The sequence below is a fragment of the Camarhynchus parvulus genome, chromosome 2 (assembly GCF_901933205.1).
Source record: "Camarhynchus parvulus chromosome 2, STF_HiC, whole genome shotgun sequence".
Lineage (NCBI taxonomy): Eukaryota > Metazoa > Chordata > Aves > Passeriformes > Thraupidae > Camarhynchus > Camarhynchus parvulus.
The window spans coordinates 109,680,144-109,695,079 of record NC_044572.1 but is presented as its reverse complement, the minus strand read 5'-3'; the positions used below and the strand labels follow the sequence as shown (position 1 = coordinate 109,695,079).

General features: G+C 41.9%; 2 protein-coding genes across 5 annotated transcripts in view; one reads left to right on the top strand and one right to left on the bottom strand.

The window, feature by feature from the left end:
• The window catches only part of LOC115901326 (ethanolaminephosphotransferase 1-like), a 54,684-nt gene extending 50,199 nt beyond the window's left edge, over positions 1–4,485 (top strand). Inside the window, exons 9-10 of the mRNA XM_030943884.1 lie at positions 888–1,070; positions 2,177–4,485. Of these exons, the coding sequence (XP_030799744.1) occupies positions 888–1,070; positions 2,177–2,242 (249 nt within the window). The 3' untranslated portion in view covers positions 2,243–4,485. The remainder of the gene's footprint in view (positions 1–887; positions 1,071–2,176) is intronic.
• Positions 4,486–5,729: 1,244 nt separating this feature from the next.
• The window catches only part of MAPRE2 (microtubule associated protein RP/EB family member 2), a 97,926-nt gene continuing 88,719 nt past the window's right edge, over positions 5,730–14,936 (bottom strand). For 2 of the 4 annotated variants that reach the window (XM_030968745.1, XM_030968719.1), the window contains 3 exons: positions 13,605–13,760; positions 8,821–8,904; positions 5,730–8,693 (listed from right to left, as the gene is read on the bottom strand). In XM_030968745.1, the coding sequence (XP_030824605.1) occupies positions 8,622–8,693; positions 8,821–8,904; positions 13,605–13,760 (312 nt within the window). In that variant the 3' untranslated portion in view covers positions 5,730–8,621. The remainder of the gene's footprint in view (positions 8,694–8,820; positions 8,905–13,604; positions 13,761–14,936) is intronic. The other 2 variants (XM_030968727.1, XM_030968736.1) reach the window with 1 other exon arrangement.

Genomic DNA, 14,936 nt, shown 5'->3' with positions numbered 1-14,936 from the left:
TTATGAGCTCCTGTGAAAACATAAGGTGGCAAACAAATTCCCCTTTTGTGAAGATGTGCTTCCACTTAGCAGGTGTATCAAAACACTGTCTCCAGGAAAGGGTGTATGTTTGGGTACCAGTTGTTGGTTTCTCTGGGTCTTGAGATGATAGTTCATGTTCGGACTCAGGTGTTTATTATTTCTTATCAGTAAAACAGTCTCACTACTGTGAGTTCGGCAGCTTTTCATTAGAAGGCACAAAATGGCCAACAATCTCTTGTTGCAAGGTCTTTTAAGAATAAACTATCCAATTAAGAACTGACACCTAGATTATTTTCCCTTTTAACCCAATAACTGATCCCAAAGAGCCTGCAATGCAGACTTTTCTGCCCAATTACAGAGTGCCACCCAAACCCAAGAAGAAGAAGAATGAAGAAGCATGAAGAAGAAACCCAGGATGACGCCCTGTTCCCTCCATCTTGCTTCCATCCACAACATACTAAAAATGCCAAAACCTAAATTTCTCACTGAGTGATACACCTACACTACTCTCTATAATCTATTTCACACTTTTGTGGATTCTAGTCTATCTTGAAATCTAGGAAACTTTCTCCATGAATGAGGGTCAAAGTCAGTGCTCCCCTGGGGGTCAGGGCACCTCAGAGCAGACACAGAAATATTCCTGGTGCCCTGGGTTTCCACAGGTGTATTTTAAACAGTAATAATGTCCTCCAGGACCCAGTGAGGCACAAAGGTGAGCAGCCTTCTCACCAGAAACCAACCCCATGTTGAACTGCAGCCTTGTTTCCCTCTCACCAAAAGCAACCCTCGGAGAAAATGGAAATACTTTTCCTTAGACCCTTGGGGCTGGCCTAGCACTTCTCACCTGGCCCCTTTTGCTCCGCCAGTGCAAGGTGATCATCTGCCAGATGAGCAGCACGCGCCCGGAGCTGTTCCACTGGTTCCTGTTCCCGCTGGCGCTGGTGGTGTACGCGGCCATCTCGGGGCTGCTGGGGCACGTGGAGGAAGCGGTTCTCGCTGTGTTCACCACCCTGGTCACGGCTGCCCACGTGCACTATGGCGTCTGCGTGGTGAGCAGAGGGGTCTGGAAGCAGTTTCTGGTTGGGGCATTGTCTGGGAGTCTGAGTGTTTATGTTTTGCAGTTTTTTTTAGTCCTGTGTGTTGTGTTATTTAGTCTAAAGTTAAAAAAAAGAAATTGGTTTATTGCAGGCAATGCCTTTTTGCATGTGCAGCAACTTCAGTGACTCGAATTATTCCAATGTAGCCAACTGGTTTCGGCTTTAAACCCATCAGAATTAGAATATTTATAGACCAGTTTTACGTAGCAGTCGACCCATGAGGCATGAATGCATCCACCTCTCTTTTTTTGCCTTTCTTCTTCCTAAGGTCACTTGACTGAAAAAATAGGAAGGTAAAATGCAAAGTGACATAAATAGAAATAATAAAATAAGGTCAACTTTGCTTTGAATCTGCAGGCAAAATAGCTGTCCCAATTTTTTTCTTGGCCCTCTGCTAGCATCTCTCAAGCTGGTGACATGAATAGTTTTCCAGTTCATTCAATCTTACCAGCACATTTTTGTCTGCTATATCTCAGTCTTGTCATTGTCATCTGAACTACTGCTTAAATTGAGTTTTACTTTGTTGATGCCCACTTTTCTAAATTGTCAAATGATCCTTTAGCAACTGTTTTAAAGGCTTGAGCTGTTAGATAAAACACTTTGCACGACATAGGTCTCATTTCAAAGGGAGGTAGTCAGTGTTCTTTTATTTAAGCCACAGCAATGGGATGTAAGGATTTTTCTTTGAAAGCAACCTTTTGTCAGCGACATTGGTGGCACAGTAGAGTCTACCTGATCATCGACATGGGCCTGTTGGTGGGGGTCAGAACGGAAATACTTGGTCAAAATTCACAGTTGACTGAGGAGCCCCACTCCATCACAGCTTATGTCACCTGTGAATTCAGCCTGTAGCCATTTAACTTCCCAGCAGTGTGTTGCAAGAGGAGTTTAAGGAAAACAGCTCTCTTGTTTGAATACTTACACATCCCCCTGTAGTCAGGGATCCCCAAGTACATGAGGACTGTGGTTGGGTCCCCTCACTCTTACTGGGAGAGGAGAGGCAGTGAATTGTGAAGCAGATACAAAACAGGTTGCTAATCTCAGTGATTTCTCTTTAGGGTAGGCAGCTGAGCGACCACTTGAACATTTACATCTTCTCCCTGAAGAAACGCGTCCAAGAGTGAACACCTGCACTACAATCAGACTGTAACACTTGACATGGAGATTTGCGGCTCTTCTGATGTGATAAATCATTGGAATGAATCTGATTAAAATAACCAAAGAATAGAATAGTACAGATATCTGAACCACTCCAACAATGAGCTATGCAGCCAGATGCCTCATCTCCAAGGAAGATGCCTGTCCAGCAGAGAACTTTACCAAGTTGTTCTGTTGATATTTATTCTTTTTACGAAGCCATGTTACTCGCCTCTCTTTTGTCTTCCTCTTCCTTACCACTGTGTCCAAAGTCCTGGATAAATGCATGCTGGGTTACATGAGATCTTTGATGGTTTATAACCAGCACTGGTTTTACACAGCCTAGTCACCAGTGGGACCTCAGCAATGCAAACCCTCCCTGTGCATCCTTCCCACTCACACATCTGTGCCTGCTTCATTTGCCATATTTAATTTTCTCACAGCTCACTTCTTCCACACAACCTCCTGAAAGGCTTATGCACATTTAGTCTTTTCCTCACCTCATTTGAATGTGTGAAGACAAGAGAATGAGCTCAGAAAGCTATGGGTACAGTAAAGTGTTTTTGAAATGTACAGTTTTTTCCCCATTCTCAGCACTGAGTCTCAGCTGACCTGTCAGAAATGTAGGCTTAATACAGCAGCAGCTGGCCCTTCTATTTATTTTCTAGTCAATAACAAGCACATTGTTTATATTTCAGTAGCAACAAACAATATAGCCTACAAAGGTAAACAGCTGAAAATAAATTTGGCCAGCAAACCTTCGAAGATTTGCATATTTCTCTTCAAAGCTAGTTTCAGTCCAACATCATCTACCAGTGGAAAATGCTAAACAAGTCATTATTTGCCTGTGTGCTTGAAGCAAATTCTTGTGCTTTTGGGAAATGCCATAGGAAAAAGAAACAAGAAATTTTTTTTAAACATTACATGTCTGCATGCAGATGTAAACTGCTCCTTTCATCTATAATACACGTGGGTTTTCTGTGTGCCTTGGAAAGGGAGTAAGAATTTGAGTTTCATGTCTTTTCATATGCTGCCCTAGCCAGAGGGCTTTTGTGGCCTTGAAGCACTAATTAAACAATCTGTCCACTTCCCCAAGGTAAGCACAGAGGGATGTGATTGACAGCCTGGCACGTTTATTAACTATTTAACCATCTCACTTGCCAGAAGCCAGGTGGAAGTGCAGTTTTTGAGCTGCTGAGCTGAGTCTTCATCTTTTTTCAGTTCTTAGACCGTTTCTGCGGGTTTATCACTAGCCTAGTGATATTATTTTTGCACCCCCAGTTAACTTACCCTTACATCAGTAGCTCCTATTGATATTTTTAGCTGAGCCACTGGCAAGTTGTATGAGCAGCTTCAGCTTAAGCTGGTACCACGTGTTACAGCAGTTGCCCTACCACAACACCAGCAGGGCTGATTTCCCCAGGCAGCCCTTACCACAGGCACCAGGGGACAAGCCTGCACATCAGCTTCCCTGCTCACAAAGCAGAAATATTGGAAAGTTCCTTCAGGTTTGAAAGAATCCATGTTCCACCTACCAAACAAGCACATTGAGAGTCCCACTCCCCAAACAAACATCAGGTGAGTCCCCGTTCAAGCAGTTCCAGGTGTGAGTCAGGCAGAGGGGACAGGTCGTGCTGTAATGCAGAGTCAGAAGTTTTGCCAAGAGCCAGCCAGGGAAGGGAGGATGCCCTTTGGCATTGCTGTGGTCCAGCGCATCTCCCAGGCATCTCCCAGGCTTCCTCCCACCTGTGTGGCAGCCATGCCCTTACACTGTGTGATGCCCAGAGGACATGGGGCATCCACAGAGGTGTTCCCAACTGCCCAAGGACTCCCCTGGAGTAATTCTGAAGTCTCTTTATTTGATGAGGTTTGCCAAAAAAGGTAGTTCTGACTGTATTTGGGGAGGAGTGACAAGTTTGATGTTGCTGCACGCACCCAGCAGTCTCAACATTTGATGAAGTTAAATACTACATCTATACCTGATACACTGCCACAAAAGTCTCACCTGCTTTTTAAGGGCACTTTGTATTTCACCTTTCCATCACAAGCATTGAGGAAACTCTGGTGAGAAAAGAATTGGGATACAATCAACAAAAATAACTCCGAATTGAATGTGTTCATGCAGGAGAAACTCTGTGGGCAGGCGTCCTTTTTCCATCTGTCTTGCACTTATTTAGGAAACAGCTGGAAATAGGGGTCACAGAAGCAGTGCAATCTGATGCACTGGAATGGAGTATTTTGAAATATTTATTAAATGAAATTAAAAAACTTGAACTACCACAATCTGCACTTGTACCTTACTGAAGAGAAATTGAGTATCACTTTTAAAGGGCATTAATCTCCAGCCAGTTTTTTCACCTGCTATATGAAAACATGGCAAATAACTTTCTTTTTCCTCTTTAAAGCAATTTGTCACTACAATCTGTATAAAGACAAGTATAAAAAGAGATCATGTATCACTCAGTGTGTCTATTGAATTATTAGCTGTCATAGAAGACAACTGGTTCAATGAATGAGAAGAAAAATGCCTTTGCTCATAGGGCTGTATGGTCACAGATTTCTTTTGCAAAGTCAGGTATGTAGATGACCTAACAGTTTAACAATACATTTTTTTGGTCACATTATGGCAGAAAGCTTTCAACTATCTGAATTGGAAAATATATAATTTTTTTAATGCTTTAGAGCATTTGCACTAACCCAAGGACATGCCTTCCTCCTGGTCTTATGAAAAGCAACTAAACAAGAGCTGCTCTCCTAGATTTGAATGCCTGGGTTGGAAATGGGCTCCTCTGGTCTCTGCTTCATCCTCCCCTCCTTTGTCAGAGGCCCAGGGATACCTGGAGCAGTGGGGTGCAGGCTGGTGGCTCACAACAGGGTCACTTCAACACAGAGGAAAAGGGTCCTGATCCAAGGCTCAGAACACCTGCGCTTGAGCAGCAACTACTGCAGCTACAAAAAAACAGAGCTGTGAGAACAACAATGAATTTTGCCCCTTCTCTCCCAACAAAACCTCACACTTTAATCTAAAATCTAGGTGGATTTTAGGTACTGCAATGAAGATTCATCCCTGAATACCTGGCCACTGCAAGGAAGCCCACTGGGAGCTTGGATACCTTTCTGTAGTGCTTTCTTTGCCTCCTGGCTGCTGCCAGTTTTGCTTTGGACTGATACCCAAGGGAGTTAGCACTCCAAAATCTGAATATGCATTTACCATAAAGGAAAATGTGCTGTTTACATGCACATACATACATACATGGATTTTCTGTTTTGATTTATAAAAGGGAATACAGTTGCTGAGCTCTTGGGGAAACAGATGCTATCCACACACACAGCGTAAGTGAACTTCTGGGTTTTTAAAGCAGCTGCCTTTTTCTTCCTGCTCCCATATGCAGCCCCTGATGAATCAAAAATATGTATTTAATCCAGAAAATTATTATTTTAGAATGTTTCGAATAGTCTCTAGAGCTAGACAGATTTTAACATATATTTTTTTATTAAATATGTAAAAAGATAAACGCAAGTCAAGTTATTCACATATTCAGACAAAAATCTACTCTATCATGCGACAGTTTGTGGATAATGTAAAATGACTGATACATCTGAATAAGACTTTTTTGTATCTATTATGACATTACTTATCTATTTATAATTAACAATACATATGTTTACATTCCTTTCAGTTTACATTTAATATATAACCAAAGCTTTATGGTGTGCTATTTAGTAAAGGTAATTACAAATGCATATTAAAACCATAACAGAAGAATGGGTTACTCACAGGGGTTGGGGGGGGGAAGGACAACTCTTTCCCCTTTCAGAACACTGCTCTCCCCTCAGCACAGCCACATTTCTGGTGCTCCCAAAGAATTTCACTGCCCTGGCTCCCTACATCAGTCACTCCCCCCTTGATACAAACAGTGAGAGGGCTATGGTCCTCAGATCAGAAAAAGGATGCAGGGAATTTTCAGGAAACAAAGTTCAGCTTTTTAAAATTTTTTTTCATATGTGCTTCAAAAGAGAGAAAAGAAGAGAGGCACAACAGCCTGGCAATGAACTGTCTGGGGAGCTCAGCAACCCCAACCATTTGCACCTTCAGAAAACTGTTTTCCCTTGAAGTGCTCTCCATGCACCTGCTCAAGTATTGGCAGAAGGATGAACTCCAGTAGCAGACACATGCTGATGAAATTAAGTTTATAGCCTGATCCCAAACTCCTTGCCCCATTCAGAGATCCCATAAAGGTTAAAGGACATTCTGGAGTCTGGAAAAAAAATTAGTAACTGCTCTTCAACAGTATTATGAAGAACTACTGTTTATTACAATGACAATTGTAATAAGTACATATGTTCTAATAAACACAAATACAACAAAAATGACAATTCCCCCATTTGTGGTGATTCTTGGAAATAATTATTTTGGAAAAACCATGATTTTATAAACCAGACCTTATTTGTAACCAATTGAGAAGGGAGAGGAAAGCGCTGGCCTGCAGGTTGCAGTAGTTCGATTTCATCACTGGGTAGGATGTGAGGTCAATACTGGGTGCAGGGTTGGAAAAACTTCAGCCTGCAGGGTCCAGAAACTCTTCTGCTGTGCAGAGGAAGGATCAAGGAACTGGAAATACCTGTTCTGGTGCTCAACAGCATTTTATATATTGTTGGTGGTGCAACACAACAGCAGGGTTCTCACATTTAACTAAGAGCCACTTAGCTGCAGAAGATTGATTAGGAATGGAAAACTGCATGTGCATGTGTGTGTGCCTGGGGGCTGATGTACTGGAAACCTTCCTATGGAAGTATAGCTGGGGATCTAATGCTTTAGAAGCCTACAAACACCTGAAATGATTTAGCTGTCCAATAGGCTGTGGAGTTTTTCAGTGAATGTCAATTGGGATGGGACTTCCACGTACCTGCTAAATCAGCACAGCAAACCAGAACTCAGAAATGAAGTGAGAGACCAAGAATACCAGGCATTAAATAACCAGAGAGACTACAATGTGCAGTGGTAGGAGAAGAACAAGGAATGCTTTTTATACTTCAGTATACCTCTCCTTATAAAATACCATCATTTAGAACAGGGCCATGGGACCACATTGGAAGGGAATGCTCCCACTGCAGAATCTCCAGTGCACATATGGTTCTGCACCACACTGGCCTTGAAGGAGGAAGGCCAGCCAAGAGCAGAACCAGCTCTGTGCCCTCAGTCAGATGGTCTCCTTCTAATGTGTGTCCTGTCTCCAGGAGGACTCCTCACTGCTTCTCCATGCTTTAGAAGCAGCCTTAAACTTGTGAAGTGTCCACCATCCACTTACAGGGGAGTTTGGGGTACAGTTTGGGGCCAGTGCTGTTGCTGCTTCCCCCCATACTTTGCACTAGTGACCAAATTTCTGTCTTCTAGACTTGTATGACTGGGGCAGTGGAAGGGGGAAGGAAAGTGGAAAGAAATGTGTGGCCTACTTTCTCCTTTTCTGAGAAGAGGGAAGCCAAGGATGACGGTACAGACTATGTCCTGCAGCTACACTTGTGTCAAGGAGATTTCTCTCCTCCCTCAGCACTGAGCTCTGCAGAGGTAGAGCTGCGGCTGGAGGCTGGGACTGGATTCCTCAAAAAGGAAGAAAAGCTGGGAAATGTCTATTGACTAGTTAGGAAACTGGGAGGGCTTTCAAAAGCTTAAGTGGATGTCTGTTCCTCCAGAAATCAGCCAAAAAACATACCATGCAGCTTTCTAACAAGCTTCCTAACACAGGGGTTTTAATCTCCCAGTGAAACAGATGCTCTGCCTTCCATTTGTGAAGGCAGGAAAGGAATAAATGTGAGCAACACAAGCGTTTTCCTCCACAACACAATCTCATCGTTATGGCTTGAGTACGACATCCACTGTATCCCTTTATTTCAACTGTTTGGCCAAATCGATGCCCCAAGGCAGATGTACTAGAAAACGCAAAAGCACCACAAAGTGAGAGACACAGCTAGTGGTACAGAACTCCTTGCCACACAAAATGCCAATATAAATATGTTAGAACAAGTTACAAGTGTATCATACTTAAGACGAAAAAGAAAAAAAATAAATATATATATTTTTAAAGAGCAGAACAAATCTCAAGCAGCCAAGTGGTGACGTTGCAGTGATGTACAGTAGGTGATGTAGCCCTACAACCTCTTGGGAAGATACACTGAAAGAAGATGCCTGCAAATGCATCTTGGCAAAGTATTGGTACAGAATGCAGTGGTTGGCTGGCACTCACTATGGTACATAAATGTTAATGGCAGACTGGGAGTGAACTGATTTCAAGTTTGAGGCCGCACATGTTCCATTCTCCAGAAGAAAGTTCTCACACAAAACGAAAATTGTCAGAGATGCTGCGTGAGTCAGTACTCATCCTGCTGCTGGGGCTGTTCATGGACTTGCTCTTCACCTTCATGCTCATCTGTGTGACTCTCCTGTAGGGAGAAAAAGATCCCAAAACACTCTTCAGCAGAAAGCATTCCTCATGTAATCTTGCCCCGTGGTGCTCACTGTAGCATAAAACTTAATTTTCATGCAAGGAAATACAAAATGAGCTGTTACCTGAGGAAAGCAGCATCTCATAAAATTATACTGAAATGTACTTTCTTTACTTCTAATTGAGGCATATGCAGTACTGGTAATTCCCTAGAAGAAAAGTCAGCTTTCAACATTGCTATCTGATATCTGTTCTGGTGAACGAACGAACACTTTGAACAGTTAGACAGTGATATGCCAACATTTAGATCCTGTACCACAGCATCCTTATATCTGCCCATTTTCAGCTTGTCCAAGGTTTTCTGAACCTCTCTACTGTAGTTTTCACACAACCTTCTCTCAAGGTTTAGATCACTAAATGGACAAGACACTTTCACTATCACCTGCTTGAAAAATTCAACACAGCCTCTTTTTTGAGGTCAGGCTATTACTTTCCCAAAATTTTTACTTTTCCCATGCCAACTCTCATAGACTTGCAAACACATTTTCTTGGGGAGGCTGTGTGGAAGAGCCCCATATTCACTGACTTATAGAGCTACTGTAAAAATCACTAATTACTAAGTAATCACTTCCCATTGTTTTTATGCTCAGTATTATCCAAAGCTGTCTCTCTAAATATACATTCCCACTGGAAGATGAATCCCTGACACAAGGAAAGGCTGTATCCTTGCTGCAGGTGACACCAGTTATGAGCAACTTTCAAATTACAGGCAACAAGCCTAGTATCCTGAGTTGACCTCAATGTTATCTGAGCTCAAAAAGTCTGGCTGACTTTTAGAGCATCCCTTCTGGACTGCCATTAAGCACAGCTGCATTTACAGCTTTCCTCTCAAGTGCTTTCCATCTTTCCACAGCACGGTTCACTGAAGAGATCCTTCTTGTGTATGCTCTGCCCTGCATTAGTACTGCTCTGCCCTAGGCAGTTCCAAAGGAAAACACTTTTCCAGCACACTGAGCTGCCATTCAAAATCCAACATCCCCAGTGGGCTACCTCTGCAGAGCTCGCCTGGCTCCCTAACTTTTGTAAGAAGCAAGTGGTTTGAACAATAAAACTTTAACAAATTGCTACTGCTAAGTTTTCTAATTTGAGGCAAAAATCAAAAGAAAAAGAAGGCCATCATTTTAGTTTCCCCACAATAGTCAGAGCAGCTTATGAAACAAACTAATTCCCTTCTGGCAGTAAAATACTTATCTAAGGGCAAAAGCAGAATAAGGTTCCTAACATTTGGAGCAGCCCAATTTCAATTGAAAGCAAGCTTTCTATCACTCAGGTGCCATTTTCAGGTAGAAGTCACACATCAGTCAGGGCAGCTGAAGTTAAGCACGTTTTGGCCCCTTGGGGGAAATGATGCCCTTATTACACACAGTAGGTACATCATGTCAAAACAGTTTTGTGAGCAGTACCTAAAAACTGCAGCTCCTGTGATGGGCTGCAAGGGTGCAGGATGTGCAGAGAACAGGAGGTTCACAGGGAGGAGCTGACAGCTGGGAGAACGTGACCCTGCCCTGCGGGGTGAGAAAACTGAAGCTTCTTTAGCTGCAGTGAGTGATGCTGCCTTAACCCCATCTGTCCTGACCCTCCTTCTGTGCTGAGGTGACCTGCTCTGGAATGCACATGTTCCACAGGCCTGTGGGTGATGAGATGCACTGTCAGAAAGCCCACTTGTGCAGACTTTATGGGTCATGTACATGCTTTCCTCTCACCCGTACAATAGGAAAAGCCTCTAAGCACAGGGAGTGGGATCTCCTCCATAGCTCTGAAGAGGAGTGGTGGCCCCTGTTTTGTCAGGTTTATCTTTGATGGAAATAGTGAACCTTATAATGTAACCACCTCAGAAGCTGTTCTGAGACTTAGGACATGTTTTTCAGTATGGACAGCTTGTATAAATACATGACATGGGAACCATAAGAGTCCAATTACATTGGGACTGTGGAATCTCATTGAACAGCATCCCCTAATAAGGAAAGTAGTGGAAGATCTATTTAGAGCATTTATTTCTGGCTTGAGCCACATGACCACGGTCATCTCTGTCTCCCATGTTGAGAGATGGTCTCTTTTGACTCTTAGATCTACCTGCTTCAAACTATTCAGGTGTGCCTATGAAAACTTGGTGTTGAGGAGGGTGGGGGCCTTTTCCAAAAGTAGCAGCAGATATAGAAGCTGCTAGAGCAGAAAGTCACCAAACCAGCTGCATTTTGAGCAATTGCTCTTGGAAACTGAGCAGAGCAAGTGAGATGCCCAACATGAGCAATTCTCCCAACTTCTACATGAACTGAACCACAAGAGCCTGCGTAGGAAAGCAAAAGCTTTTCTACATGACCAAGTGCTTTACACACTGAGAGCTTGAAAAGTAGGGGCCACATCTCTCCAACCCTCACTGTTGTCTGGCAACTTTGATGTTTTTGATGAAGGAGTAGGATTACAAATGACCAATTTATAATTAAAAATTACGAAGGTCTACAGACTGATCAGACAAATGTTAAATGACAGTAGAAGATACGATATCCCTCTTGCCTAAGCAGAGATGTAATGATGAGGTTTAAGCAGAACCATAATAGGGAAAAGAGAAGAGAGGCTCTAAAGAGAAAGAACCAACTGGATTGATATTTGCACTGCTCAAAATCACCAAAGCCAAGCAAAAAAAAAAAAAAAAAAAAAAAAGAAAAAAGAAAATGTTTAGTCTTAAAAAATTAGTTCTTACTGAATTGAGCGAAACAGAAGCTTAGGAGATTATATGACTGAAACTACACTATAAACTGAAATTCTGAGAAAAATAGTTACCCCACTCCCCACCCCAAGACATGAACCTGATCAAAATCTCTTCAATGCAATACTACAATAATCAAACACCTGGGGGATGATTCTTTGAGAGACTGAACTCTATACTTGCATTTTCAATCATTCTGCACACAATTCACCTAACAGCCTCATGGCCTGACTAAGAAAGCCTAACTGCTGTTACCAAGGGATTAACCTGCAAAATACTGCAAGATAAAGAATTTAACTTAGGACAAATTCATTACAGAGGCAGAGAGAAAAAAAAACCCAGATCTGAAGGGCAAAGCAGGCCAATAAGAGAGTGAAGTCCAAAACCAAAAAGCAGGCAGGATCTGAATCAGCACTAAGCTACAGTCTTTGATTTAGTGCTAATTCATTTGCATCTTTCCTCAGCAAGTCACAGTCCATCTGTTAAGCTGAGGAGATCAAGTCTCCCACCAAAAGGAACAAAAAAATTGTGTGAGGAATGGCCTCTGCATTCCTCTCTGGAGGAGCAGTGCTCTCCTGCTGCAGTGACACACCCAGTCTCCAACAGCAGCCACATTTTAGATGAAAGCACAGTTGTATATAGCTCACATGCAGGCATGGATGATGATTTCAACAGAGAGAGCCTTGGAGGGAAGAAGCAGATAAAACACTGGGAAATTGACTGAAGTAGAACATTTTGTAATGTGTTCTGCCAATAAGGAAAACTGCAGAAAGAAAAGCAACAAATGCATTCCTTGATGCGGAACCACTCTGCTATTTAAGCCAACAGACAGATAGATGTGGTAGGGGTATGGGGAGAAGAGCGATTTTTCTGGCTTTGCTTTATAAATAAATCACTGCTCTTGAATCCAGAAGACATTTTCCCTGACCACTATATATATGTAACACTTTTACCCTGTTATCACATGCCTGGCAAATTTGTCTTATTGTTTATTCCTGTGAAAATAATGGTTTCCTCCTCCTTTTCCTCTCTAGCACTCACTCTGCACTGCTGAACAAATCCTCCTTCCCTTGTCACTTCTCATCTGAGCAGAGGCACCTGTTAGCTTCAAGCTTATGGCTCTCTTGCACCTAACTTTCAAACATTTAGGCCCTATACTAGTCTCTTTTAGGAAAAGTATGTTGAATTAGTCGTTCCTTCAGCACTAGTTTTGATATAAAACTAAGTCAGCTGACTGCTGCTGCAACATCTTTCTGGGAGCAGACGTGAGAACAGCCTATGGTACCACAGTGCTGCCAAGGGATTAAGTTGATGCTTGTACACTCTGGAGCCAAAACCTTCCTCCACTGGTGCCTGAAGGGTCAATTGTCAGTACAATCCATACAGGGATTTAGTTAACATGAATGGGAGTAGTTCAGCTAAATCTCCACTGAATCATTATCCCTGAATGTCTCTGAGGAATTTAACCAGCACCCTTTGCAGCTTCTTGCTTTGTTCAGTGTCTACAACATTAAGTCTAAGATGCAATGAGATTCTTGCTTAATCTTGCAGACAATACACTTCTGAAATTTTGCTAATAGAGGATTATTTGGTTTGCACAAGAAAGAATTTTGCCTATAGCAACAGGATAAAAAATGCTAAAGAGCATTATCTTTGTAGATATAATTATGTATTTGGCAACCTGCACCATAGATATTCCAACACATGGGCCAGAGAAGGTTCACAGCTGTAGACAGCGAACAGCATCTCTGCCAGAATTTTTGTGATTTTCAACACACTAAAGAACATGACTAAAAGACTTCATGCACATAGGGGGAAGATGAAAAAAACAAAACAGGCTCAGAAACATATGAAATCAATTTAAAATTGTGAAACAGACCCTCCCCTTTTAGATAAAGCTCAGCAAACTCAGAATACAAAACCTACACTGAAGCAGTGAAAAGCAACAAACCTCCTGAATCCTCCCTTCAAGCTAAAAAGTCTGTTGTTTGCAATTTCAAATGCAAACCTCCTTTTTGGGGAGGACTCACAGGAATCCTAGCTGCAGTTCTAAATACAGGCTATGACCCAATACTACACCAATAAAAATTTATGCAATTAAGCTTTTTTTGTTGAGATAAAACCCATTAAGCTTCAACTTACGTGTTCATCTGAAGCATAAAGGACTTCCATTAGCCGATTCACAAGGTCATTCTCTCCTCCATGTTCTTGGCAGAGAAGTTCAATCTCCCTTAATTTGCCAAAGTAGAAATCCCTTTCCTTCTCCACACCTTCGAGTGCAAGTTTTAATGAATGTACCTGCATATAAACCAAGACATGATGCATCAGTTTTGAGGTGCACTACAGACAAAAGAACACAGTCTAAAACTTTGTATGCAAAACAATCTTAAATACATATTTGATTTTATAGCTTAAAATGAAGTTTTCTTTCTGCAGTGCTAAGTGGAACCTTACCCCACTACTTCCCCTGGATACACCTTAACCTTGATCCTTAAAGGTCCATTTTCTCAGCATTCTTTTAAACTGAAGCTCAAAGCAGCAGTGCAGAAACCAGGGCTACCTAAGCCATGTCTCCTAACAGGATTGCCAGAAATGTCATGTAGTGGTAACTAATAAAACTTTCAGCTCAGTACTTGCATTATTTTGCCTGGACAAATGTGTAGTTGTTGGGAAACCTACAATGTCTCCTTGCCTAAAAATACATCGATCTAGCAGAGGATGGAAATAGTCTAGTTAGAAAATTAAAAGGTCCTCAAGTTACAAATGTGCTATTGCTGTGCTGGTTTTCACCTCTACTGTTCTGCCTCCTCACTTACCACATTTTACAAACCTGTGTTTCAGCTCTCTGCTGCCATGGCTGCGCGCACCACGGGCTACCTGCTCTGACTGATGTGCTGTTTCTACCAATACATTCTCTCAAATGCCAAGTACCTTTCTCCTTGCAACCTTGTTCACAAGAGTCTTCAAGCTAGGCTGTCAGCCTCAATTTCACCACTAGGACTGCTGTAAATAATTCATGGGCAATGTAGCTGTTAATGATTAGGCTTTGTATAAATCATGACAGATGCTGCAATATATTTTTATACATATATATTTTAAAAAGAGAGGTTTTGTGGGAGCATAACATATAAACTTCTGTCTAGTGGGATATACACAATCAGGAGAACATCTAAGTGGCAAAGAAATTCAGAGAACAGCAGCATAAAAACCAACGGAAATAATCACAGATAAAGCTGTCTACAGTAAACACACTGACCACAATCACATCCAATTACAACCAAACATTCACATTTTAAATCCTGCAATTATACAAATGATTTTCTAAATAAAACATGCTAAATAAATTAAATCATATCGGACTACATTTCAGTGAACTGATACGATTTAGTAGAAACTTCTGTGGTGCCAGGTCTACTGCAATTTAATTTATTTTCTTCACTAGTAAAAATACCAAGAGAGTTCAAACAATGCTTT